This window comes from Geospiza fortis, unplaced genomic scaffold (genome assembly GCF_000277835.1).
Source record: "Geospiza fortis unplaced genomic scaffold, GeoFor_1.0 scaffold41, whole genome shotgun sequence".
Taxonomy (NCBI): Eukaryota; Metazoa; Chordata; class Aves; order Passeriformes; family Thraupidae; genus Geospiza; species Geospiza fortis.
In genome coordinates this window covers 5,035,484-5,061,577 of record NW_005054299.1, presented here as the reverse complement: position 1 = coordinate 5,061,577, position 26,094 = coordinate 5,035,484, and the positions used below count along the sequence as shown (strand labels likewise).

At 35.3% G+C, this 26,094-nt stretch overlaps 1 protein-coding gene across 5 annotated transcripts in view; it reads left to right on the top strand.

Moving 5' to 3' along the window:
* The first annotated feature begins 3,296 nt into the window (after window positions 1–3,296).
* SYT14 (synaptotagmin 14) overlaps window positions 3,297–26,094 on the top strand; it is a 76,206-nt gene continuing 53,408 nt past the window's right edge. For 2 of the 5 annotated variants that reach the window (XM_031059980.1, XM_031059979.1), the window contains exons 1-3: window positions 3,303–3,339; window positions 17,252–17,416; window positions 23,833–24,051. In XM_031059980.1, coding sequence (XP_030915840.1) covers window positions 17,305–17,416; window positions 23,833–24,051 — 331 coding nt within the window. In that variant the 5' untranslated portion in view covers window positions 3,303–3,339; window positions 17,252–17,304. Of the gene's footprint in view, window positions 3,340–17,251; window positions 17,417–18,352; window positions 19,572–23,832; window positions 24,052–26,094 lie in introns of those variants that run through there. The other 3 variants (XM_005416177.2, XM_005416176.2, XM_031059999.1) reach the window with 2 other exon arrangements.

Genomic DNA, 26,094 nt, shown 5'->3' with positions numbered 1-26,094 from the left:
TCCAGCTGTGTTAATCCAGCATGAGAGGCTGACAAACTGGGAGACCTCAGCAGAGTGCCACTGAGCTGGGAGGGGACTCAGAGTACCTGGCACATGAGGAGAGGCTTAGGAAATACATTTGTGTAGCCTGGGGAGATCTGACGGGCACTCTTGCAGCCTTTCATTGTGCAAGGGGGTCTGGGAGATGGACATGGGTTCTTACACTGCCCAGCAAAAGCATGTGGGCAGTGGGGGTGAGCTGCATCAAGGGCAGTCCTGGCTGGCTGCTAGGGAGAAGTGCTTGCAGTGACAGGGGTGACACCTTCCCCCTGAGAAGCACTGGTACCCCTGAGGTCCTGGAATTGTGGTCATTGCAGAACACGGCTGGTTGAGGCTCAGAGGAACTTTCTGTAATGCTGGTCCTGGTCTAAAGTCTTTGAGAACACCAGATGTCATTCATTCCCAACCTACAGCACTCTATGGTAATGCCTGTGCTAAATTTTCTTGACCATTATTATCAGCATCTAGTGGTGAAGTTCCAGCCGAACTCTGAGCATAGCAGACCTTTGAATCTTGAATTGTGCTAGTTTAGAAAGACATAAAATTTTGAGTTAATACAAAATTCAGTGTTCTTCTTTGATGTACATATTTCCGTCTTGTTGCTGCCATAGTAATTTTAGCAAATAGAGACTTGGTAAACAAAACCTTTGTCTTCAATTGAGAAAATTATACTTCATGAGCTGCCTCTGGAAAACATCTGGCCACTCTTTTTGTGTTAAATGTTTGAATGATTTAGATTTTTAGGACCGCTAGGTAATTTTTCTTGCTCAAGAAAATGAAAATGTTTTGTTGAATGTGGAGTTCTAAAATTATTTGATCTTTCATTATTTTTCATTTTACTTCCATTGTCTGACATTATGAAAAGCTCTGTGTACCCAAGTGGGTTTGTTTCTCTTCTCAGATTACATTTTGAACAGAGTATTATGTAGTTTTATATGCAAGCTCACTCAAAACCTTAAAGTCTTAAATAGGAGATTATGTTCCTAGTCAAGATGGAATTGAACTAATAATAATTTGTGTCTAAATCAAGCATAAATTTTAATTAACAAAACATTATGGTGAACTAATACTATACGATGATAAATTACCTAAAAATAATATTTAAAGAATAAAATTTAAGTGTGTCATGCCACTGAACCTTTGGGATTTGTGGGCTAACCCAAACAAACCCGCTATTTTCAGACTGAAATGCTAAATTAATGGTTGGCATCTTGCTGTCATGCAAAATGTTTCCATATTTTCAGTTTGGTTTTTTCAGTAACTAGTTTATGAAAAGCTGAGAGAATTCTTGGGAGTTGTAAAGATAGAAAAACTTGGGTTTATTTGTTAATCCATGAATAAAAGCAAGGTGTGAATTATGTATTAGGTCCACATTTCTGAGTACCACAGGGAAAAAGAAGAAACAGTCCAAGTCAATTGAGGATAAAATTTCACATATTTAATACGTTAATTTAAAGTATAAAAGATACTTCTTTGACTTTTATATAATTTGATGTATTTTTATTTAATGGTTGATTTCCATCCAAAAGCAGTTTAAAAAAAAAGTAGTAAATGAATCACCTATTAAAAAAAGAAATAACATTCTAGCATTTTCTAGGAAAATGAAAAGGAATAAAATCCTGACTGTATGCCTGTTAAATGGTATGAATTCATTTTCTAACATTTTGGTCAATAAAAAGCATGGTGATTAATGTAAAGGCTTCATTTGGTGGAACACCATCTTACATTAGAAGTTGAATGTTTCAGTAAGGACCTCTTGCTTTATAAAACAATAGGTAGCAATGCGAAATCCAAATCTAGAATTAGTATTTTGTGATACAATTTCAAGCTGGTTGATTTCACTGAGAGCAGTGAATATAATTAAAATCTATTGCTGCTCTCTTCCCTCAGTGAGTTTTAGGTGAATCCTTATTTTTAACTGTCTGGTATCTGTGTAATGAAAAATAATTTTATTTTTTGCCATAATTTTTATTTTTTTCTTCACTGCCGAATTTAAAACTAACAGGGCAAAAATTCTAGGGAGAAGACTTTCAGTCACTCTTCTGCTTTATCTTTTGTCCCCTAAAGATGATTGCAATGACTTTAAAGAAGATTGTAATCTCCTCCCTCTGTCTGGTTTTGGGTTTTGTTTGCGTGTTTTCTAATGCCTTATTATTATAAAAGCGGATTATATTTTTAATTTAGTTTTTTTTATGTTTTCCTGTCAAAATCCTTTCTGAATGAAAATGATGTTGCCTAGCTTCTAGAATGCACTGAAAAGAGGGAATTATATTGCTATCACAATGGGATTTTGTAAGGGTGATGACTCTACAAAACTCCTGGGATCCTCAGACTCACTGATACTTAACTTCCCATTCAAGAGTATATTTGAAGCTTGTATTTCATATTTCTGAGTGTGTTGACATAAAATGAGGATTCTTTTTACTTTCACAGACATTTAATTTTATATTAGAAGAGTTACATTTTATTCTATTTATTTGATTCCTTTTCTCACTCCAATATATGGATTTCCTACAGTAATTTCTTTAAAGTGTAAATTTAAGTAGAAATACAGGTATTTTCTTAAAGCTTTATAATACCATCTGCTAGTGTTACCAGTTAAGAGTTTTGTTTACAAGCTGTAATTCCAATTAAAGTGGTCTCTATTAAAAGGTTAAAAAAAAGTATAGTATTTCTAGCAACAATTTTATTGTTGTTGAATAAATATCTCAAGGTCTATACAGCTGTTTTTTAATTTAAAAATATCTAAAGGAGAAATTCTGGGTAAACCAAGTATTTGTTAATAGGGCGGATTTTCGGGGATTTTTTGTTTGGTTTTTTTTTAATTACTGTGGAAGATAATCATTATGGTTTTTTGGCATTCTATTATATTGGATTTTTTTATATTTTCACAATTATTATATTTTCACAATTCTTCTGTAGGATAGTTTTCTCCAAAGAGGAAATTATGTCTATACTTGGAAAATATTAGTGTGGCTTCAGTTAAGGAACTTGCTTTTATAATTTTATCTGTATAAATTCAGTGTAAAGCTCTTCAAACTGTACCACCATTAGCAGTATTAAGCCAAATATACATTTATTGTTTTTTTCCAAAGGATTTAATGTATAATTTGAAAATTTGTTAAGCCAATCCTCTGCATTTTTATTAATTGACAGAATTTTGGAACTTTCTTTTTCACTGTTTATAAGCCTTATAAAGAAATGAAATACATTTTATTTGTTACTGTTTTCTAATGGTGCATTTCCACACAGGTGGAGAACGAACTTGTGGTGTACATGAACTGATCTGCATCAGAAAAGGTAAGCAATGATTTGTGAAAGTGAACTCCTTAGCTTGTGAATATTCCTGGTGAGAAATCTGCTGCTCTGACTTTATGTGGATCTTAGTGCTGCATTTTTGTATTGCAGAATCTTTTGATGCTGACAATGTCAATAGGGAAATTAGTGAAATTATAAAATAAAATTTGATTTTTCACAAGAGGGAAAAATGTGCTTTTCCAAAATTCACTGAGTTACATGGAATTTGTTAATGTTATTAAGCTGTGATGGATAACCATGAAAACTTTGATCTTTGCTTTATCTGGATATTTGTATGATCATATGATTTTCATTATTAATGGAAAATTGTGAGGATGTTTTAAAAAACTGATGTAATGAACTGGCAATCTTTGCCTCTGATTTCAGGTGAGATCCTAATGACTCAAACTTCTTTGCTATCAGCTGCAGCAATAGTGAGACCAGCAGCTGACAGAGCTCAGAGCAGAGCTGTGCTCCAGGGAGGGCTCTTACAGCTCAAAGCTGAGCTACAGTGACTGAAGTTGGAGCTCCACAGAACAGCTCAGCTGATGTAAAGGCCAGATCCACTTCTCTTTTCTGTCCCTTTTGGCAGCCCTATGCTCCCTCCTGCAGCATTGCTGTTGAATTTCCGTCTTCTCATCTGAAAGCTAATCCAAAAAAAAGAGGTTTCTTCAAGGATGAGTTCCTTGAATTGAGTCTGGGTTAGGTCAAAAGAGTCTCAGTGCTTTCAAAAGGAAGGAGTAAGAAAACGTGGTGGGAGAGGAGTAAAGTTGCAAGACTCTTTTGACAACAACTTAGTCTTAGACTGCCTCTATAGTATTGTCAAACCACATCATACTCTGTGGGAAGAAATTTTGTTTGTCCTCTTCATTTCCATTACATTCACTGAGACATTTTGGTAAAATTGTTTGGGTTTATTGAAACATTTATTTAACAATGCCTAACCTCAGAATTAAGTCTGCCAGTTAAGGTCAGAATAGCTTTATGGTCACAATTAATCTTTTCCAAATATCTTTTGAAAGAATTTTTGAGTGTGTATGTGTTACAGTACCGTAATTAAGAACATTTCTCTGCTTCTCTAAACTGTGAATCATTTAGATCTTGCTTTTATAAAATTCTTTCTCATTTTGGAGGGGAGGTCGTGGTCATTTTTTTCTTTTTATTGCTGTCTCTCTTTTTCCATTGACAGATAAGGTGGTACACACAGTGCTCTGTATTCCTTCTCTAATAGCTGCTGTTTATCTTTCTGAATTGGGAAACTCATTGGAATTTCAGAAAGCCTTCTGATGAACTTTCAAGAGCTGTTAATCTTGCTAATCCTTATTTATTTTAGGATGCTGTACTGATTTTAAGAGAAACAAATTTACTGTGTTCTTGGAGACAGTGCTGTATGTTTTAATGTTAATTGCTGGGAAGTTAAATTGAAAGATGTGTTGTTTGTTATTTTAAGATTCTGTGTTACATTTGAGCATTGAATTCTAAGCTCTGTTAGCCATTGATACAATAAATTAAATAAAAATAGCATAGAACTTGTGTTTTAGCATTGGTGGTTATAAATTAGCCTAGGGATAAGTGTGATTAAAAGAGAAATATCCTTTTAGTGCCATTTATACTTGCATTATGTTGGGTTCCTTTTTAGGTCATATGAGTTTCCATGTACGTTCTAACGTTGTGTGTCCCTGTGTTACTGACAAATTTCTCCTTGTGATGCATGGATTTGGTGCATTCCTGTCTGTCTTCACTCCCTACTGGAAGTGTGCCTTTAAAGCAGGAGGAGATTGCCATTGTACTGCAACTCTTCCAGTCACGTGGGCTTTTGCTTACTTTGTCTAAGACGTTACATCTTCTGATGCACGATCAAGATGCTTTTGATCAAGGCTCCTAAGGAATACTTTATTTGCAAGTTGTCGAGCCCTGCTTGCTTGCCAGGATGAGATTGCAGACTCAAGATCTCTACTGACATCCTCAGAATAGGAAGGCATTTCCAAGCTGAGAGTTCCTGGCTGCCAGCAGTCTCGGGCTGGTCAAATCAGACCTTCCAGCTTTGTCCTTAATGTCACTGATTGCTCATGTCAAGCTTATACAGGATGGAGTTTCCCATCTCTTGGCTGTGCCCTGAAAGCTAAGCTGTTTTTTGGTCTGTGAGCTCACAGTAGAAGTTGAATGGGCAGATTAAGTGTTCACACTGACACATGGGTAATTCCCTGCAGTCTTGTCTGGTGCTGGGTAAGGTTGCAGTGTGCCCTTCTCCTTTTTCTCTGGTGTCTGTGTGACTGTGGCACCAGGAGAGTACATTCCAGCACTCCTGGCAGTCATCCACTCCCTCATTTTCATCGACTGCTGTCTGTGAGGCTTTGAGAGCTGGTGGTGTTTGACAAAATGGTTCTCCATTTGCTATTTACCTGAAAGCCTGTCATGTTTTCTGCCAGGAGATGGTGGGTAACTGTGACTGCTCTGTGACTGGAGTTGGAATGCCTGTGTGGAACCTGTGAAAGAAACATTAGTAGTAAATAGCCTGCATTAAGGAGCTGGAGTTTTGCAGTGTACATTTGTGCTTTGCTTGTCTGTCCATCTTTCTTACAGCACTTCCATGTACATGGCTGTTGAGAAGCAACTAATAGGATAAATAATGATGTTCCATCTTTTTTTTTCTGCATTGAATAGGGAAAAGGGGAAAGTAAGCATGCAAGCAAGCATGTGTCTTCTATGAATAATGCATGGGAAAACTTTCCGGTTTCAAGTGATGGAATGTAATTACAATTTATATGGGGATTATATGACTTGAAGAACACCTATGGCTGGTGGTTAATTTTTCTTTCTAGTCAGTGAAGTAATGCATTCCTAAATTGTATTTTTCTTGCCTGCCCTTTCATTTTTTGCTAGGAAAATAGAACCTTGGAGTATCAGGTGATGAAATGTGGAAAGGGACCAGAAAGGTCTTCAAAGTTGCTACTACACCATTTAGCTCAAATAACATAATGAAAACTTCTTAGCTGTAGTTGAAAGCATAGCTTAAAAGCAAAACCTTAGCCTTAAAAAGGAAATGTCTGCTCTAAGATTATTAAGCTGTAAAAATGAAATATCTTGAAACCTCAATTTTGCTGGTTTTTAGGTTTTGTATTTCTCAGATTATATAATTTTAAATGATAGACTCAGAGGTTTGCAAGTACCAGTTATAATATTCATTGAATATCTGAGATTATGGCAGTTGTAGTGTAAATATGATCCCAGTATGGTGATACAGGACTTTGGTTTGCTACCCAAAGATGTAGCCATTGTCTGGCACAGGCCTCCTCCTGTGCCACATTAATGTTGCTATAGTTTTGTAGTTGCCCAAGAGAGACTGTGCTGGGTTTCCTTCTAGGCTGCACAAGAAGGATTGCAGTACTTTTATAGGGTTTTTTAACTTGGTTTCCTTTTAGCAAGTTCATACATTTTTGAGAAGAATCTGCGAAGAGCTGATCAGGAGTAAGGAGACTAATAGGCTTTTCTGGAAAGCCTTAAAAACTAATTCTTATGTATTTTTAAAGAGGCTTCCTCTAAATGCATAAATATAGGGAGTGTGTGTCCTGAGAATGGGAGTTATTTTGTGGCTGTTATGTAACATCTAATAGCTACAAAATACTGAACAAGTCACTTCCCAGCTTGTAAAAAGAACTTTAAAGATGGTCAGCTGCTAGAGAATCACTGCAATATGTGTCTCCTATGTTTAACATAGTCAAGTAGTTGAAGTGTTTGTGTGGCTTTATATTTACACAATTTTGAAATCTGGAAATTGCAAAAAAGGAAAAATAAATTCTTGCTTTTATTATAAATTAGCATCTTATTTACTTCTATTATTTAGTGCAAGTTTGTGTTCACACATTTATTTAGTGTCTGACAATACAAATTGAAGACTTGGCTGTGAAAAGAGGAGTCCTGCTTAGTTTTTGACAGTGGAAGGTGATAGAGTTTCTCTGAAATGACTCAGTTAACAGTTTGTCTTTTTGCTGGATATCTTCATAGTATCCAGCTGTTTTTGAGAGAGTCAGGATATAATATTGTGTAAGTTGTTCCTTTGGTTATTTGCTATGGAAATAAAAGAATTCAGGGAACTTGAGATTAGACTTGAGAACAATATATCTTTTTTAGCTGTATAGCGCAGATGCAAGTCTAACTTGGAATTAGCTGTTGTTAGATTTAGTAATGTTTTAATTAAGGCTGTTTAAGGTTCTCTTTGTACAAACAAGACAGATTTGTGATGACTGTTTACGATATTGAGCTATAACTGAAGAAACTCCTCTTTAATATATTCTGCTACGTATTCATTGTGTGACACGGAAGTGACATTAAATGAGAAAATATATATGGCCATATTATTTTTAGGTTTCTTTCACCCAACATTTTTCACTTGTTTATTTTTGAAGTAGTGCAAAGTGATATTTCTAACTCAGCAGTGTATTTTGTATTTAATTCATGGAAATGTAGATGGAGTATCCAAGTAAGGGCTGAGTTGCACAGAAGTTTAAAAATTATTTTAAGCCCTTTTTTCTTTTGCAAGATGTTCTTTCCTTTCTATTGTTGTGGCAATCTTGCAAACAAAGGAAATTATTCAGCAAACTGACTTTGTGACTAAGAATGGAACAGAAGTGCTCTCTTTAATATGCAAAAGAGAAGTTGCAAAAAGACAATGTCTTTGTCTGACAATGAAAAATGTCACTTGTAATAATAATTTTGAAAAGATAAGAAGGTGTGAATTTTTGCTTTGTCAGAAGTATGTTTTAAGTAGAACTATTCCTCTTTAATGTTCCGGTCAACTATCCTCACCATTTGCATGTGTCTGAATGTTAAGCTGCCAACTGCACTTATTCCAAATAGCAAAAAGTAGCATTTATTCATTAGTTTCATTTTAGAGTAGAATTATTATTAAGTTGAAAGTCAACTGCATCTGATACTCAAGTTATCTTACACTATTAGTGATAATCTGCACTAAGTAATTAAAATAATTTTCCCCTTTCTGGCTGCTGTCATCTAGTTGGTAGAAGTACTTGTTCTTCATCAAGAGAAGGGTGATGTCACAGATGGTAGTAAATTTCTTTATATTAGATATCGTCATATTAATGTAAAATGCAAATATATGTTGTTTCTATATTCATTTAGAGGTTCAGATTTGGATGGTACCAAATAAAGTGCACTTTCTCTTTTTACAAAGAGGAATAAAAAACTCTTCATTTAGAAACTATTAAAAATTAAAGCTACTTCTATAATATATGAAGAAAGTAGTAATTAATACTTTTTTTTAAAGGCTTGAAAAAAATTTTTATCCCATGGATACTAAACCTCATACACCTGGGAGATATTTAGACATATTGCTACATGTTAAAAAAGGTAATAATATTAAAATTAACACCACCAGAATATATATTCTGAATTTGCACTCTGTTGGAAAAGTTATCCGTATGTATATGTTTTGGATTAGAGAAAATTCAATACAGAGTAAATACTTTTCTTTGAGCTTCCCGATGCCCTTACAGGAAGCAGAATATTATTTTGTGTGTTCTCCTGTGTTTGGAGTCTTCTGGAAAGTGGCAGCTACTGGGGTCACTTAATTCCAGCTATGGCAACATCTTTTCTTTCATGGCAAGTTTTGTGTGTAAGAAGTTTGCTATATCCAAACCCTGGCATTTCTTCACTCAAGTTCTCATATTCATATAATCATTTTTACCATGCAGTACTTTGCTGTATATCCTGGTTAATTACTGTTGGATTACATGGATTGTCTCATGCTTTGTTGTTAATTGTAGTGTCTGATAGGGAAAAATGAGGTTTTAAAATATTTTTATTACATAGATTATTTTTCTTTCCCTGTAGTTGAGAGCTACTTTGTGATGGGTATGAACTTTTTAACTGCAACTCTCTAGACCCCTGTGGGTCTTTAATACTTTTGCTTTGGGAGGATTATTTGAGAATACCATCAAAAATGATAATCACTGCTGTTCTCTTACCCACTGCGTGGATAATAGTCATGTAATATGCTATGTAATTGCAACAGATTATTGGGATTTGGAGGTAATCAAGATGATTCCATGATCAGTGTCTATTCCATGTGGCAAATGTGATGCTTCCTTTGCTGTTTCTTTTCAGAGATTTCTGTTGTGAGATACTATTTAATCAGAGATGAGTTCCATGTAAGAGAGAAAAGGCATTGAGGGACTACTAAATCAGCAGGGATGGCAGGCTGACAACTTTTCCAGCACATAAGGATTTAGGAATTAAAAGATTTCTGTCAAAAGTTTAAATCTCCATCTCAGAGTATGGCTTCAGTTACTCCTAAATTCTTTCTTAGATCAGTGGTATTTTGGAGCCAAGGGTCCTCTTTTTCCTGTAATTAAATTTATCAGCAAAAGACAGTTTCAGCATGGTATTTTTAAAGAAAGGGGAAAGAATCTCAGAAAAGACAATCTGTGGAGGCAGTAGTAGAGCTGCCACAAGCAGTTTTGTGCAGTTATGGATGTGATTAGTTAATGTAATGAACCAAGCTGGTTTTATCATAAAATGTGAGTTAGAAATGGCTGAGGTCATTTGGTCTGTTCAGCCTGGAGGAGACTGAGAGGAGATCTCACTGCAGTTACAACTTCTTGTGAGGGGAAGAGGAGGGACAGACACTGATCTGTGCTCTGTGGTGCCCAGTGACAGGACCCGAGGGAAATGGCCTGAAGCTGTGTCAGGGGAGGTTTAGGTGGGATATCAGGACAAGGTTCTTCCCCCAGAGGATGGTTGGACACTGGCTTAGGTTCCCCAGGTCAGCACCAAGCCTGGCAGAGCTCAAGGAGCATTTGGACAATGCACTCCTTTGGGATGGTGTGTTTGGGGCTGAAGATTGGACTTTGATCCTTGTGGGTCCCTTCCAACTCAGGGTATTCTATGGTTCTAGAATAATATTTTGTGAAGTAAATGAACTCTATTTGATGTAATTATTTAGTCAAGTAATTTAATTGATTGTAATAAAATCAAATGAACTGAATTTGTTAATTAAAATACATTCTAGAATTTCTTCCTGTGTATAAGAATTCCTGGAATCTAGATGTTAAAATGTGTTTTTCATGTTAGTCCTTGTAATTAGATGTTAAGGAAACAAAGGGAAAAAGAAGTCCTGCTTTGTTTCTGTAGCAGTGCATAATATCCCACAGCCAGAGTTAAGCGACAGAAACAGAATGTTAAATACATTGTTATTATTTCTGATCAATTTTCACTGGAATAGGAGTAACAGTGGAGTTAGACCAGTGTTGCTTTCATGATACACTAATTCTAGTAGACTTTTTGTGTAAACAAACACATATAATTTTTGCTTAATGTGGCATCTTTTTGAAATTAACCCAAAAGTGGCATCATGCATTACTTCAGATAATATAAATTTTGTGTGTTCCTCAGTATTTCTTTGAAAGGTCCATTTAAAGGGCATTGTTATTCCAAATAGAACCACTTTCATCCTTGTCTCATTCTGTCAGTCTTAAAGAACTTCTGAGAGGTTCATGTTGCTAGAATTGTTTATAATTTTCTTATTTAGGAAATGTGGCACTCTTGAAATTGAATTGAGTTGTTGTTTCAACTTTGTGCTCATTTGAAATTGCTGTTGCTCAGGGTTGTGTCCTGGATGTTGATACTTGAAGTGTTGAAGTACAGGTAGCTCATGTTGCAGGGCTTGTAATTTGTACTGGAGAGCATGTAAAGTTGCTGTCCAACAAGGTGTGAGATGCAGGAGCAACAAACCTGGAGGAAGGAACATCAGAAGAATGGCAGAATAAAATGTATTTAGCATAGCATGCTGAGAGGTGTAGTTATCAGTAGTGGGCCAAGGTAAGAAGTCTGTGCTGCATCAGGAAAGGCAAAATGCAGTTTTGAATTGGAGGGGGCAGCATCTTTATACTGAAAAGCTTCAGTTTTAATGTTACCTAAATGTAACTAAAAATTCAAAAGCATTGATATATGAGATGTAATTGTGTGTTTTAAGTTGAGCTAAAAGACGTCCTGATTTTTTTTTTGGTAAAATATAGAAGAATAGGTAAATTTTTAGAAGGGAATTACATAATCCAGTGCTTTATATGGGAGATAGAAGAAAGAATAGAACAGGAATCATAGGATATATGTTTGTAATTTTGTCTTTTGACTTGTTGAATAAAATGTTTAGAGTTCATTATCTATCATTGCTTTTTAGCAGTAATATCAGCTAGTCAATTTTTGTGATACAGTTGCTTTTGTTTTTTATATGGGAAAGTATTCTAATAGTGATACTGCCATATATAGTTCATGTTTTTGAAACAGTCAAGAATGAAGTCAAGAATTTAACGTTTTTAGTCAGAATTCTAATTCAACAGTGGATAAAGCCCCGTAGGTGTAGCATTTTGTTTAAAAGGTTCTATTCACTTGTTGCTTCTTCAATTACTGCAGCAAACAGAAAGATAGTAATTATGTACAAATTCACAAATTGCTGTGAAATGTTGTGTATTGAGTTTCCATTGTTAAAGAAAAGCTGTTTAGAAAGACCATGAAGTCTTAGGTAGCCTTCAAGTTCAGTTACTTGCTTTTAAAGAAGAGACAACCCTATGTAATTAGTAAAAGAAATGTACATGTAAATTGACACGTATGAAAATACAGTCCCTACTCCTGTTGAGTAATCAGACCAAAGTATTTCACTTGTGAGCAGACTCAGGTGTAGAGGGATTTGTTTTTTTCTGTTATGCCATGTCTGTTTGGAGATGAATAATTCAAGCATGGAGAAAAGGCAATCAAGGCACAAATCTTGTTGTTTTGTTCAGTAACCTGCTCAGCTTTCTAAAAATATGTTAATTTCTTGTGCTAGTGGCAAAGTTGGAAAGAAGTGACAAGTAATAGTGAATTTTGGATGAAAATATTTTGAGCTGGACAGCAGATGTTATTTTAATGGATTATTATGATGTAATGATGTAAAAAATTAATACCAGTAAATAATTCTTCTTCAGGACTAAATACAAAACAACAGTCATGTATATTTAAAATAATTTAAAGGGCTAAAGTATCTTAAATCAAGTTGTAAAAAAAAAACAAAAAAAACCAAAAACAAAAAACCCAAACCCCAAGTTATAAATAAAAACAAGATTACATATTACACTTCAAATGTTTTTTGTGCTAGGATCCTAAAGGTAATTGGCATTTTTCAGGTCATATCCCCTAGTTACTTTATTTGTATACAGAAGAGATAGTATTGCATTTATACATGAATAATTGAAACATCACTAAGATAACTGTGTGGCTTTGTACATTACTAGCTAATGAGTGGTATGATGTAGAGTGTGAAAGATCCAAAAATAGTTGACTTCAAATTAAATAAAGTTTGGGGCTAGGTACATACTAAAATATTAAATACTTTTAAATTTAATATTAAAAACATTTCATCTTTTTAAAATGCCTGAGGAATTTTGTTGTTTTGATGGTATATATTTGACATGTCATTTTCTGAAGAGTTTGAAACAACTTTTTGAAATGAAACATTATGTCATAACAAAGAAGTTATTATTTGACGAAGAGGTGCTAATTTGATATTTAAGATGAAGAGATGGTAAGTTTCTGTGTACTAATACTTCTGATTCTAGTGATGATAACAACAAAATGGAGTTAAAGTGATGTTAAGGTAATACTTCTGTAATGATTATGATTTTCTATGCCACTTCCATAGCCAGCAATTCAATTAGTCTTGGTAGCTTTGTAGAAAGATATTTGTTCTTTTAGTATTTCTAAAACTGCCTTATATTATAATGAGTTTCAGACATAAATTCAGAATTTCATTGGTGTTTTTCTTAAGAGCCAAAAATAATGATGAAGTTTATAAAAGTAGGACCTTTGAATTTAAAGGATGACTGAGAAAATATTGCCTTTCTACTGGTGTCTGATAGTAGAAGAAACCAATGGGAACCTCTGAGAGTTTTTAAATGCTTTTCATGGTGCAGTTAATTTCCAGACAACTCAGAATTTATTACAATATGTTTTGAATCAAAATAATTTGGGTGGCATAAATGTATTTTTTATGTAAAAAGAACTTTTAAATTTTTTCTGTCTACAAAATATACCTGCTTGATACTTAAGCTGTGAGAAACTAACTGAAGGATTAATGTGATGTGTAAAACCTGAATACATAGATGGGAATCTGTGCACATTTCATGTGGAAAATTGAAGTACATTTTTTCCCCCAGCTTTATAATGGTAATACTTTACAGGATTTCAGCTTGATAATTTACCTAATCTGTGAACAAGTATTCTAAGACTCTTTACATGAGTGCAAATTGATACAGAAATATAATTTTCAAGTCCTGTGTTCACACTGAATTACATAAATAATTAATTAGTTTTGTTGCAGCTAAAGTTTCATTCTTTTTGTAAGGTATCAGCCAATGTTTCTTTTTCATCCAGAAAAATGTCATCAGATACTGTGTTTCCATAGAGAACTATAAGGCTTTCAGACAGTGCCTTTTTTAACTACTTAGTGTCCAGCAAGTACTGGAGGAAAAAACCCCAAAGTATTCAGCTTTCAGTTCCTTTTAGGTTGTGGTTAACTTCCTTAAACACATATTTTGATGGATCAAGGCAGATGATTGCTGAGCTACATAAACATAAGTAAAAATTTTAAAAATGCAATTTAAACCTACAGCTTGAAAAGATCAGATGTGACATATGTGATAGTGTTTTTCCCTGAAAATGCTGTACAGTTAATATATCCTATTTAAAGGAGGCTGTCACTGCCCTTTGTTGAGAATCATTCCACGACTGGAATTTGGTTAAATCTCCTGCTCAAAGCAGTGTGGACACTGAATTCGGATAAAGTTGCTCAGGACAGCCTGCTCCACTAGTAAAGCAGTCATTCTCATAGTTCATTCAAAGGTCCCATGATCTTTATCTGCCTTCTGATCTGTCTTCTTTTTTGCCTTCTCTTCACTTTCTGGCTTGTTCCATGTACCCCAAGTTGGTGTCACACCTTCTTCGTATCTCACGCTGATTTCCTCCCTGAACATCATTAACCTGTGCCACCTTCTACTGCTCTTTCACTTCTGCTGGTCCCTGTGAATTGCAGTCTCCTCTTGCTGCCTTTTCTGCCACTGCCTCTGTGTTTGATAGATGTTATAGCTGGAACTTACTGAAAATGAAGGTTTTCTATTCTGGGCCCAGTCCCTGGTTTCATTTGGGTCAGGATCAATAATTCAGAGGAAACTGGCTGTTGTTTCAATAGCCTCAGATATTCTCAGTTATCCATATGCAGTCTTGGAAGGGTGGGAGCATGCCCACTGCCAGCAGAACTTGGGGAGATTTCATCTGTTAAGCTTTGAGGTAAAAAAATAATATATATGAACTGAGGCTTTTGTCAAAACTCAGAGTATTCCCATGTGTGGGAAGATTCCATGAAAAATGGTAAATAGACACCTGAAAAACAATAAATGAATGCCTGACACACGCCAAAGTTCATTATAATTAAAATATTAATTAAGAAAAAATTAGCTGACTTTCTCTGTTCCAGAATAAAAATCCACTTTTCTCACCTTGTTACCCCTCTTGATGCAGCAGGATGTCTCATTTGAAGTTGTTGGCAAGTTCCTTTTCATGGGAAAATTTTCAGGGGTGGTTTAGGCAAAATGTTACATGATCTCTTCTGGTTAGAGATAAGAAGTGAAGCAAAAATAATTGCCAGTTTTAAATAGGTCTGGATGTCCAGCTCAAAACAGAAGTGCAAATCTGTCCAATTTTTTTTCATGGTGGAAGGCACATTTCCTTGGATCTTTCTTTCTTTGTCAGATTTAAAAGACACCTGTATAATAATTTAAGAGCAGCACCACAGACACAAATGTTCCCTGTCATCCTGCAAAACGAACTGAGGAGGTTGTGGAACTGCATGTGTTTCTCAGTCAGTACTTTTACATAGATGCATGAGCCCAGATTTACAAAGGGCATATGTCAAATCAGGGAATGATTTCATTTGGAAGGCTGCTGGGAAAGTAATTTACAGTTCAGTCCCCTGCTCAAAGCAGGGATAACATTGAAGTTGGATTCTATAACTGATCTAGGCAATCTGTTCCAGTGATAAACTCCTCTCATTCTGGATTTTTCCCGCCTCATCTCCAATTGGAACTCTTCTTGTAGTTATTTCAGACTCTTGCATCTTGTCCTTTTGTATTGCATCTCTGAATGCTGAGTGTGTTCTTTAATTCCACTCCTTTTTAAATAGTGAAAGATGTTACCATGCAACATTATAGTACTAAAGTGAAGTGCCAAGATCTTGGCAAACAGAATTTGTAAATCTGATAAAGCTTCATAAATCTCTATTAAATAAAAAAATATCAACCCTCAAGAATGGGATTTATAAAGCTGAATGTAGTCTTGCAAAGTCAGGAGGAAGAAAAGTGATATATGAAATCCCAGTTTTCATCCAGATTAATACAGTTGTGTTCAGCTCTGAAGTATGTGTTGTCTGTGTGTTGTGGCCATTAAATCCACTCTTAGGTGTTACTGTTCCTGTTCAGAATGCAGGTTTGAGAAGTAATGTTTCTTAATTATCAGTACACTAGTAATAAATCAGTTAACAGTTTAATTAATCTGTTACATATCACTAGGAATCACAGCTCTGTAATGCTTTACATGGTTGTTAATTGCGTGTAGATAGAGTTCTATTACAATTTTTCCTATAAATTGCACCCAAATGCCAGTAAGTTACAGTTTTATAACCCTTCACTTTAGCCTCCCACCCTACTTCATAATAGATTTGCAATCCTGTCACTATTTTAACTTTTTGCTTCAAGTTTTTTGGATATAGAGCTTGCGGAGTGCCTGCTGGGTTTCCTACGGGCCTTCCCTGTGAGATCCTGGCAGCCTTTATTAATGAAGCAGCTCAGCTTCACTAGAGTCTGTGGGCATCTGCACTCCTTTCAAAAGACCTGGCCTCTCTTGGTCTTGAACTGCATTTATAAGTTGTTACTTATTTCTCACATTTCTAGATTCTTGGGTTGCTGCTCTTCTGCATCCCTTTCCCTGCCCACTCTCCTTTCAAATAAACAAGCTGCCTTTTAAATACTCTTCCCCATTGCTTCAGTTTGCCACATCCATTTGCAGATTTCATATTTCTAAAACCTGCTCCTTGACAATCTTAGTCTTAAATGGTGTAATTGATGTTGTTAGATACTGGTGGATGTCAAAGATGCTACACCTTTCAAAGATCCCCAATACTGCCTTGCAGTCATCTGCTTAATAGCAATTACATATTCTTTATTTTACATATTCTCTAAGGCATGTCAGTCTACTTTGGCCTTTTTTTCCCCTACCTGGTTTTAAGTGTGGTTTATCTCTATTTCTATTAGCTCTTTCTTGGTTCATATGCAAGTGACCATACATGGTTTTTCTCTCTGTTTTTTGCTCATTAATATCCTGCTTGCCAGAGGGCTGGGTGAGCCAGCTGGTCCCTGAGGGAAGAGGAGCCAAGTGCTGAACATGCCAAGGTGGACAAAGGCTCAGTCCCTCCTCAATAGCACTGTCTCAAAGCTGGCCCTGAGCAGAGGCAGCCAAACCTCCAGGAGATGGGGAGCTCTTAGCTCCTTTCCGGTCCTGTCTCAGGTGTTCCATCAGAAGTCATTGGTTTTGGCAGCTTCTGATAATCTCCCCATTCTTCTGCAGAGACTGTCCAGTCCTCCATCAGAACCTCTTGCTCACAGCATTAGTCCCTCTCAGATTAGGACCACATGCATTCTGTTCTTTGAAAAGGTGATTAAGCATTAACTCAGATTTAAATGATGGGGCTTTAATTATATCTGGCATATATGTTTGCATCTTTTGAGGTATTTATTAATGATCAATTCTGGTAATATTACAACTTTGAAAACCTTTACAAAGTTTTTAAAAAGTTATTTCTTTCTGTTTCTTTTAGTATCTCCGGAAGCAATTGGATTCCTGTCTGCAGTTGGGGTGTTCATTATTCTCATGCTGCTACTTTTCCTATATATTAATAAGAAGATGTGTATTGAAAATGTCAGTGGTTTCCCAGATCTTGATTCAGGATACACTACAAGAAAGAATTCACAAGATAAACTTTGTAAGTATCTGACATACAGTGTACTAAACTCAATTATAAGAGTGCGCATTTTACAAGGATGTAGCAACACAACAATGTTGGCTTTTCCTGCGACTGCAGTACTTGAAAGGAGCAAACCCTTGTATCCACAAGCCACAGAAATTCAACAGCTATATAACCAAAGAGTTTGCATTTACTCATGGGGAGCTACTTCTCTGGCATTCCGAGAATACTCTTGAACTTATTTTAAACATTCCATAATTTTGTATAATTAAATCTTTTCAGGTAAATTTGTGAATGGGATTATTGAATTTTCACTCAGCCTGTTACAATCCTTTGCCATACTTTTGGAGAAAGTCTTGCTTTTATTCACACAGAAAATAATTTTAAAGAATAATTTTAGTGATATCTTCCATCTGACTAACACATTATTGAATATTTTTTAGTACAACAAGGTCTTTAAGGATCATGTGTAATGAAAGAAATTAGACCTTGAAAAAGATACTGAGGGTTGGTAAAACAGCTTCTTTCTACTTTTGTACTGTGAAAATTGAACAGGCTTTGTTAGTTGACTAGAGAGAAAGAGCCAGGCACCAGAAAACAGAATGTGAAATCGAAGAGGCCTTCTTCCCCTCTACCTCTCTAAAAGATGGAGCTGAATTTTTATTTTCAATTTTCTAGGAAGCAAAAAAAAATGTTCTCCCCAGAAATTGTCTGTCATATTAACTTTCTTTTTTGCTACAAAACAAGTCTTGATATTCCAAAGTATCTTAGCTTATGTAAAAGACAACAGATATTTTGGGGTGAAGAAGTCTCTACGATGTGTGTTGTGTTATGTTAAAAGCCTGTTTTAGTGTGACACTGATGAAAATTGAAATGTCTCACAACTTCTTCTTCACAGGTTAGAATAAAAAAAAATCCACTTCACACAGTTGTCTTGTTTTTGAAAATAATGAATTTTATTATGGCTAGTTGATGCTGCAGTTGATGAAAGACTATGGTTTTGCTGGTTGATTGTGGCTTCAAGATATTTATTTAGTGTTTTTCTTATTGTTTGCAATGATTATTGAATGAAAAAAGAAAAGCTGCAACTTCCCCTGGTAAATATATTGAATTTTGAAATAGAAGAGGCAAATAGCTCTGAAATTGAAGAAACAGAGGTGATCAGTTTGTGAAAGAGAGAACCTATCAGTATTAAGGGCTGTTGCTGAATAGGCTGGACAAATGGCGTTTTTTAGAAACCTTCAGCAAAATCTGAGCCTTCCCTCGATGTCTTCCCTGGTGGACACGCTCAGCAGTGCTGTGGATGACCTGGCCAGTGTTGTTGGTGAGGTTGGCTACTCTGTAGCTGACTCAGTGACAGAGCAAGTAACCAGCATGATCAACGGCCTGCGGGCAGAAGATGAGAGATCCAAAACACAGAGTGAGAAACCTGTGGAAGGCAGAGAGGAACACACACCCTCATTAACTCATTCTCAGGAAATTAATATGAAAACAAAGAGAGGCACTGCAGAACATAAAGAGACTCATAATTCTAATTCGTTAGATTTTGTAAAAAGTGGTACAAGTCAAGTTGGAGTATCTGACCATGTCTTGAACAAAAACCAGTGCCATTTAAGAGGCACAGATCATAATAATCCTCTCAGTGATACAGAAGAACCTCAGGATTTGAAGACTGTAGGAGGACCTTTTAAAAGGGAAGTATTAGGGGGAAATGAGTGTTTTGTAAATGATAAGGTCTTGAAGGATAGTAACCTGAAAAGTAAAAAACTTACAGTGGAGCAATCTATTGAGGAGCAAGATAATTGTTTATATGCAATATCAGATAATTCTAAGAATCGTGAGCATAAAAAAGTCAAACCACAGTCACCTGGAGCTGATTTTAAAGATTCTGATAAAGTGCACAGTATGAATGTTCCCCAAGATTTAGAAACAAAGCTTGTTGAAGTACAGAAGGAGAAATTATCAGATTCCAGCTTGAAGAAGATGCACAATGACCATCCCAGTTGCCTTAATGAAATCAAAGAAAAGAAATCTGAAGCCTTCTTTGACAGAAAAAGAAAACCGATCTCAAAGGATGAAGGCAATGTGTCAACTACAATTGCAAATGAGGGCAAAAGAAAAAACTCTAAGAAATTAGAAAGAGAGCTATGTAATAAGAAGACAGCAGGAAAAGGTGAGGAGTCTGTCAGCAAACTGCATTCTTCAGCCTTTCCTGAAACTTACGACATTTCCTGCTTTTTTCACCTAATTTACACATTTAGTAATAGTATTTCCTGTCAGTGAAAGGCCAGGTTTGTTTCAGTGCTTCATTTTCTAATTATGTTGATTTTTCTTGGAAGTTAATTACTTTCCACAGTATTACTTAAAGGAATTGATTAATAAATGCCTTTTCTATGTTCTAACTTTATTCTTTCTCTATAAGTTTTTCTTGCCTTCTCTGCCTTGTGTGCTCTCTACTGAAAACTATGAATTAATTAATACTGGAAGTTACTACTTGTTCTGTGAAAGCTATTTTTATTTTGTTTCTTTTAAAAGCATTGCATAAAATGTGCTATGACAGTAAAAGGAATAACTTCTTTTGCATTTACATTACAGTCGATCTTCAGAATATTTCTGGGATACGTGATATAATAATTTCGAGAGACAATGAGAAATGAGAAACTCAATAAGAAATGGCAATTAAGTGATTTTAAGTATAGAAAGAAGTGAATGAGGCTTGTCTTAGAGTTGTAGTCTTAAATGAAAACCTGTGTGTTGTTCTTATGGATACTTTTTGTGCTGTCTTCAACATCCAGTCTTAGTGTGATAAGGGAATTGCAATAGCAGTTTGTAAGGAAGAAATAAAACCTTGCAATTTTACATACTTTTGCAGTCTGCATAGTAAAATTTTAGAAAGCAACACATGCTTTTCCATGTTTCCAGGTGCTGATTCTATAAAGAAATGAATGATTTCCTAATAGAAACCCATTTTTCCTTCAATTGTGTGTTTTCCTTATCAGAAAATTTCAGTTATCTGCTTTGTTGAGTTTTGGTTTGGTTTTGTTTGTTTGGTTTTTTTAAGTTTGAATTAGGAGTGTTTTCCATGTTTGTTTGATTAACTATGATCTTATCTATTTCCTTACATAATAATAGATTTGTAAAGTATATTCTCTCAAAAATGCCATTTAGGGTCCATAAAAAGCAAATTAGTAGGTTTCAATAGGTTAATAATTGCTCATGACCTGTGTCAGCCAAATAAAGGAAAGGTTTTGCTAAGAACATAAATTGTCTTAGCCAGGTTTCCAAATAAGGTATAAAAATCAAATGAGAAGTGGCAAGCAAAGGCATTAAACTGAGGGGGTTTTTTTGGTTTTTTTTTTCTTAATGTACAGGAAGCTACTTTTCCCCAAGAAACTGAAACTTAAAAAAGAAAAAAAAAAGTATTTGCATGAATAGCTTATGTTTAAACTTTGAGGAGATGTTTAAGTCCTCTGAAGGTCTTGCTTCATGACTTCTAATAATGGTATACATTCTCATTCTTTTATGATAGGAACTGGAGAAAAAATAAAAACCTGCTATCACTCAGAACTTCTGGATGCTTACAAAAATCAGTGTATTATTAGAGACATAACTTTCAACTCTTCTTTCAAACATGTTGCTGCCATGTTTTATGCTATTCCATTCTTTATGCGGGCTGATTAATGAACCTGATTTCATATTTGTGAATATGTTTCTTGTAATGTTAAAGGAGGCACCTAATACTGATGTCTGGCACTGTATTTTAGGCCTGGTATGCTCTGCTTTAATTATAGTTGTAGGAATCTGTAGAAGTTTCAATGTGGCAGGTTTCAACCCCTGGAGGGCTATATGAAATACAAAATTTTACTCTGTGTTATGGCAAAACACTTTGAGATTCCTTTTTCTGGGCAGCCTCTTGCAGTGAACGTGTTAGCCAGAATATATCCTGCTTGGTGTGATATTTTCAGTAAATGATCACTGAAATTGAACTTGCTTTATAGCCATCCATAAATGGGAAGAACCATATCTGCTAGACTTGAATTAATAGTCTGGAGTTGAAAGATCTAGTTTCTCCTTAGAAGTCTTTTAAGGCACAATTTTTCCTATAATTAGTAAAAGAAGTTGTTGTACACATTGTGTGTAGAGCTGGTAGTCCCACATCCAGATAAGGTTTTCTAACAATTTCCATTGCAAGATCTTATTATGAATTTCCTAAATTATGTGCCAAATTTGAAAGAATTTTGAGGAAATTAGGCATTCTTTCTGTCTGAGATCCTATTGTTTTTGTTTTTTCTTAAGTTATAGTTAAAAATCTTTAACTGTTTCCAAAAAATAGGTTACGGGAAAAAACATGCTGAGTATTTGTGCAAAAAAAAAAGTAGATTTCACCTCAGCTTTACAAAGATGCTGTGGCACCTTTGTGTATTGGAAGATGTGCTTGAGATGTGGGAGAGCACTTCTCCCATGTCAGAGATGCCCATGTTCTTCTGTGAAAAAGCACCTAAGTCTGACAAAGTTGTACATTTTTGAAAAGTTTGCTTTTTGAAAAGACATGGTAAACACTTCTTATACTTTGCTTGTTAAATTCACTGACCATCCCATTTGCACTCATATGCTTCATTGTAGGGACTGAAGAGCAGAGCAGGTCTTACCCTGCCTTTGATGCTTATGGTTACTGATGGACTCTGGGAGTTTGAACAAAAGAATTGAGATTAAACATATTCTATGTGAGGACAGAAACTTCCTGAACAAATAGGATCTGATGCACATGGTAGATTGAAATTTAAACTAGGAATGGTGGCATCTATGGAGAGAACTGATAACTTCATACGAAGGTGGAGAGACTAAAGGTGAAAGATCAAGGTTACATGAGTAGTTGGTTAGGTGCAAGTAAAGACATTGGGACTGAGCAGCCAAAGAGAATAGAGGAAATCACCATAAGAAACCAAATGTGGGTGCTTGGAGCAAGAACTTGGAGTGTGGGGCTGGGAGACAGGAACTTGGCATAGGATTCTACTTGTATAAATGTAGCTTTCCAAAAGATTTCTTACCTAACTTGCAGCAGAGGTTTCTCTGTATGAGTACCAGGGAGAAAAAGACCTCTATGGGAAGTGATTCCTAAAAGTAGGAAGGGCGGACATCTATAGTACTAAGAGGCAAACACTTGACTGTAAAAGATATCTAGATGGCTGGCATACATTGAGGTAATTTGATTTTAACTGGCTGACTTTTGAATTAGCTGAATCTCTCTTTTAGCAGGAATACTCAGCCAGAGCAGTGAGACTGACTGGGCATGAAGACAGATACTAATGGGAGTGGAAACACAGATCTGGAGCTGAGGGGATAAAAGCAGGGAGGGGAGAAGCAGTTGAGTGTGGCTTCATAGCATGTTAGACAACATTCTCTCAGATTCAGGAGCTGAGAAACAGCATTATGAGCACCTCAAAGCTCTGCTGGCAATGGAAATGCACTGGCAAATCATATACCATAGGTTTGCTCTCAGAGTGGAGGTAATGCTGACTTCTGAGCTTACATGAACTCTTAATGCTTATTAGAGTCTGAGATCTACAGAACCTCTGCAAGGCATGTTAAATGTGGGTAGAATCCAATTGAACTTTGGAAGAAGGGAGGAGGAAATCTTCCCTTTACAGAAATAAAAATACAGCTAATCTTTGATTCGTGGGAGGAAGTCATGCTTGAGATGTAGTTGGAAAACATTGGCCACAGGAGTAGGCACTGCAGAACTGCTATAAAAGAATTAACTAGACAGATTTTTTTCACATGTAATTTTTGCTGTTGCCAGATGTCTGCAGTAAAAATCTGTATTAATTTCAGTTATTGAACAAGGAACTGTTTATTGTAAGTTAAATAAAATTGTGCATGCAAACATCTTTCACTAGCATTTTCCCATTTGTTATTGTGAGTTTAAGCACTACTGGCATAACTATCCTAAAGATGATTTTGTTGTAGGCTTCTTTTTGTAAATCAGTTTCATTTCTATGCTATGCTACATGCTCACAGCAAAAATCAGCTGGGAATGTAGGATCAGGAGCTGCTTGCTTGATACGTAAGGTATCCAAATGTAATATTGCAGCAGTGTTGGATTTACCTGACATAAATTATTTTAAGCATTTTCCTACTTTATGAAGGGTTTTAAGAATGTCTATGTCCCGCCTTACATGAATTGATCTGTTTTCTGTTGAATAAGTGCTAGTGTGGTTTTTTGGGGCTTAATGATCTTTCAGGCCTTCTAGAAAATGAGAACAGCCCCCAGCAATTACAAAATCACAATGCTTGTAATTACAACAAGGTGTTTTTAAAATATTACAGAAATTTTAATTGAAATGGCTTAAATGTCTTCAGTGATAACCTCTTATGGTTATTTTCTTGTATTCTATTTTGAGCTGTAGTCGATTTGCTTTATTTTATTCAAACAGACAATTCTTATATGAGTAAAGACCAGCATGGTTCATCATCTGAGAGTGAAGATGAAGCACTGGGTAAATATCATGAGGCCTTGTCTAGAACCCAGAGTTCCAGGCTGCCAGTGGTGGATGGCAGACAGCAAAAAAACTATGTATGGGAAACCAGACAAAAATATAGTCCCCTGTCTGCAGAATATGATGGATACAGTAGTGAAGCCTCAATAGATGAAGGTAAGAGTGATTTAAAAGCCTTCCTTTTATTCCAAATTTCAGAATTGTGTTCTGGATAAGTAAGTCCAAAATGAGAGCAGCTTGGCTAGCAAATAGTCAATGTCTGCAAGAAATATCCAGACACCTCTTCTATTAGTGCATGCTCAAAAAAAATAAGAAAAGCACACACTTGTATACATTCTTCCAGAGATACTACAAATGATACAATATCTTGTTATATTAAGTTTCATTTAATTTTATCATTATTCATTTCATTTTTCGGGCAATTTAAGCTGTTTTGATGTAGGAAGGAAACATGGCAATTCTTATTGAATTTGTGGTATTATAAATACAAAGAAGACATGTTATTTCTGTATTGATAAGCTGTTCTAACAACAAAGTAAATGGAATTGGTTATTGACTACAGTGCATATGGTCATTGCATTGTGCATTGCTGGAGTGTTCTGTATCTTTTCTTCTCCTGAAATGACACAAAGAAATTACTAGAAAGATTGGATTAATTTATTTTTCCATGGTGGTAAAAGTTGGACTTAAACAGTGGATGTTTTCTTACATGGTATATATTTCTTGATTTTAAGTTGGGGTGACAGCTTGATGTAGAGGCTGAGAATTCTGCTCTCAATATTTTGTCAATATGCTTTTTGTATTTGAAAGTAGTTGTGTGAGAACTGTGTCCATAGCCCGTTTCAAGCATGAAAAGTTAGCTTTTCTTGGAGCTAGGTAAAAGTCACATTCTGATAAAGGTACTATATTATAGTAATGTATTTTTGGTCTTTCTTTAGTATGCTAAAATGCAAAAGTTTTTTGGTGTTTGATGTTTTCTAATAAAAAGTGGGTATATGTAATTACAAGATATTTCACCTTAAATGTTCTATACAGTCCAGAAGGGCTTGAAAAAATTTACAATTTCTACAATTTGATATAATTAAATTATATAAAAGTCTGTTTGCTGTTGAAATTTGAAATTAGTATATGGTCATTCATGATTCTAAGCTAAGACTTGAAGGACATGAAAACCATATTTCAAGTAAGTTGCAGAGTAAAAGAATTCTCTTTTGATCATCAGAAAATTCATTTCTTTTCTTTGCTGTTAAATTGTAGGAAGGCAGGTAGTCTGAGTTCCAACAAACAGTAAAGGAGATGCTGAGGTGAGGTGAGGTGGTAAAAACTGATCCTTGAACACTGTGATGGAGAAGGAATAAGGATAGTAAAAGTATGTTTGGTTTTGATATCTACTGAGATCTCTCAACAGTGTTGGTGGTGGGAAGATGAAAGGCTGTTTTATGGCTTCTGTCACTGTTGGGAAAGAATGATGACATATATTAACAGGAGATGCAAAAATGATTAGCAAATCATACCAGATATGAATTATAAGAGAATTACACAGGCAGACTCCTTTCAGATATCTAGAATAAGGTATTTCTCTCTCTGCAGACTACTGAGGCTAGTTGTTGAAATAGCCGTAGTTATATGACATTCCTCTTTCAATTTTGTAATTGCTCTGATTTTTTAATCCAATCTAGTTCATCTAGTTCTCAGTGAAAAATTATGAGTTCATCTGAGCCTTTTACTTTGGCCCTATAGGATTTAAGCTTCAAAGGCATTGTGCTAGCCTGTATCCAATTTGGTTTTTTTTAATGATTGTGTTCTTTATCATCCTTTTAAGTCATCAGAGTTTATATTTACTGATTTTTATCCTGGGGAGTGATAATTTCCAGTCTGGAAATCTGTATCAGGATTACAATCTAAGACAAAAGAACCTTTTTGGCAAGTCCAAATATTGCATCCAGAAAGTTACAGTTGTTACCCCCTCCTCATTTTTTGTTGATCTTCTGTTACTAAATATATCTGTCACCAGGTGCTATTCTTTTTCAATGCTCTCTCCATTCTGGAAGCAGGCTGAATATAAATGCCATTTTAAAATTTATTGTGATGAAAGAGCATTCAGGGTTTGGAAGCAAAAAAAAAACTTCTAAAACAAAAGCTATCACAACATTCTAACTTAAAAACTTAGATTTTTTAAACCACATACTTCTACTTGCA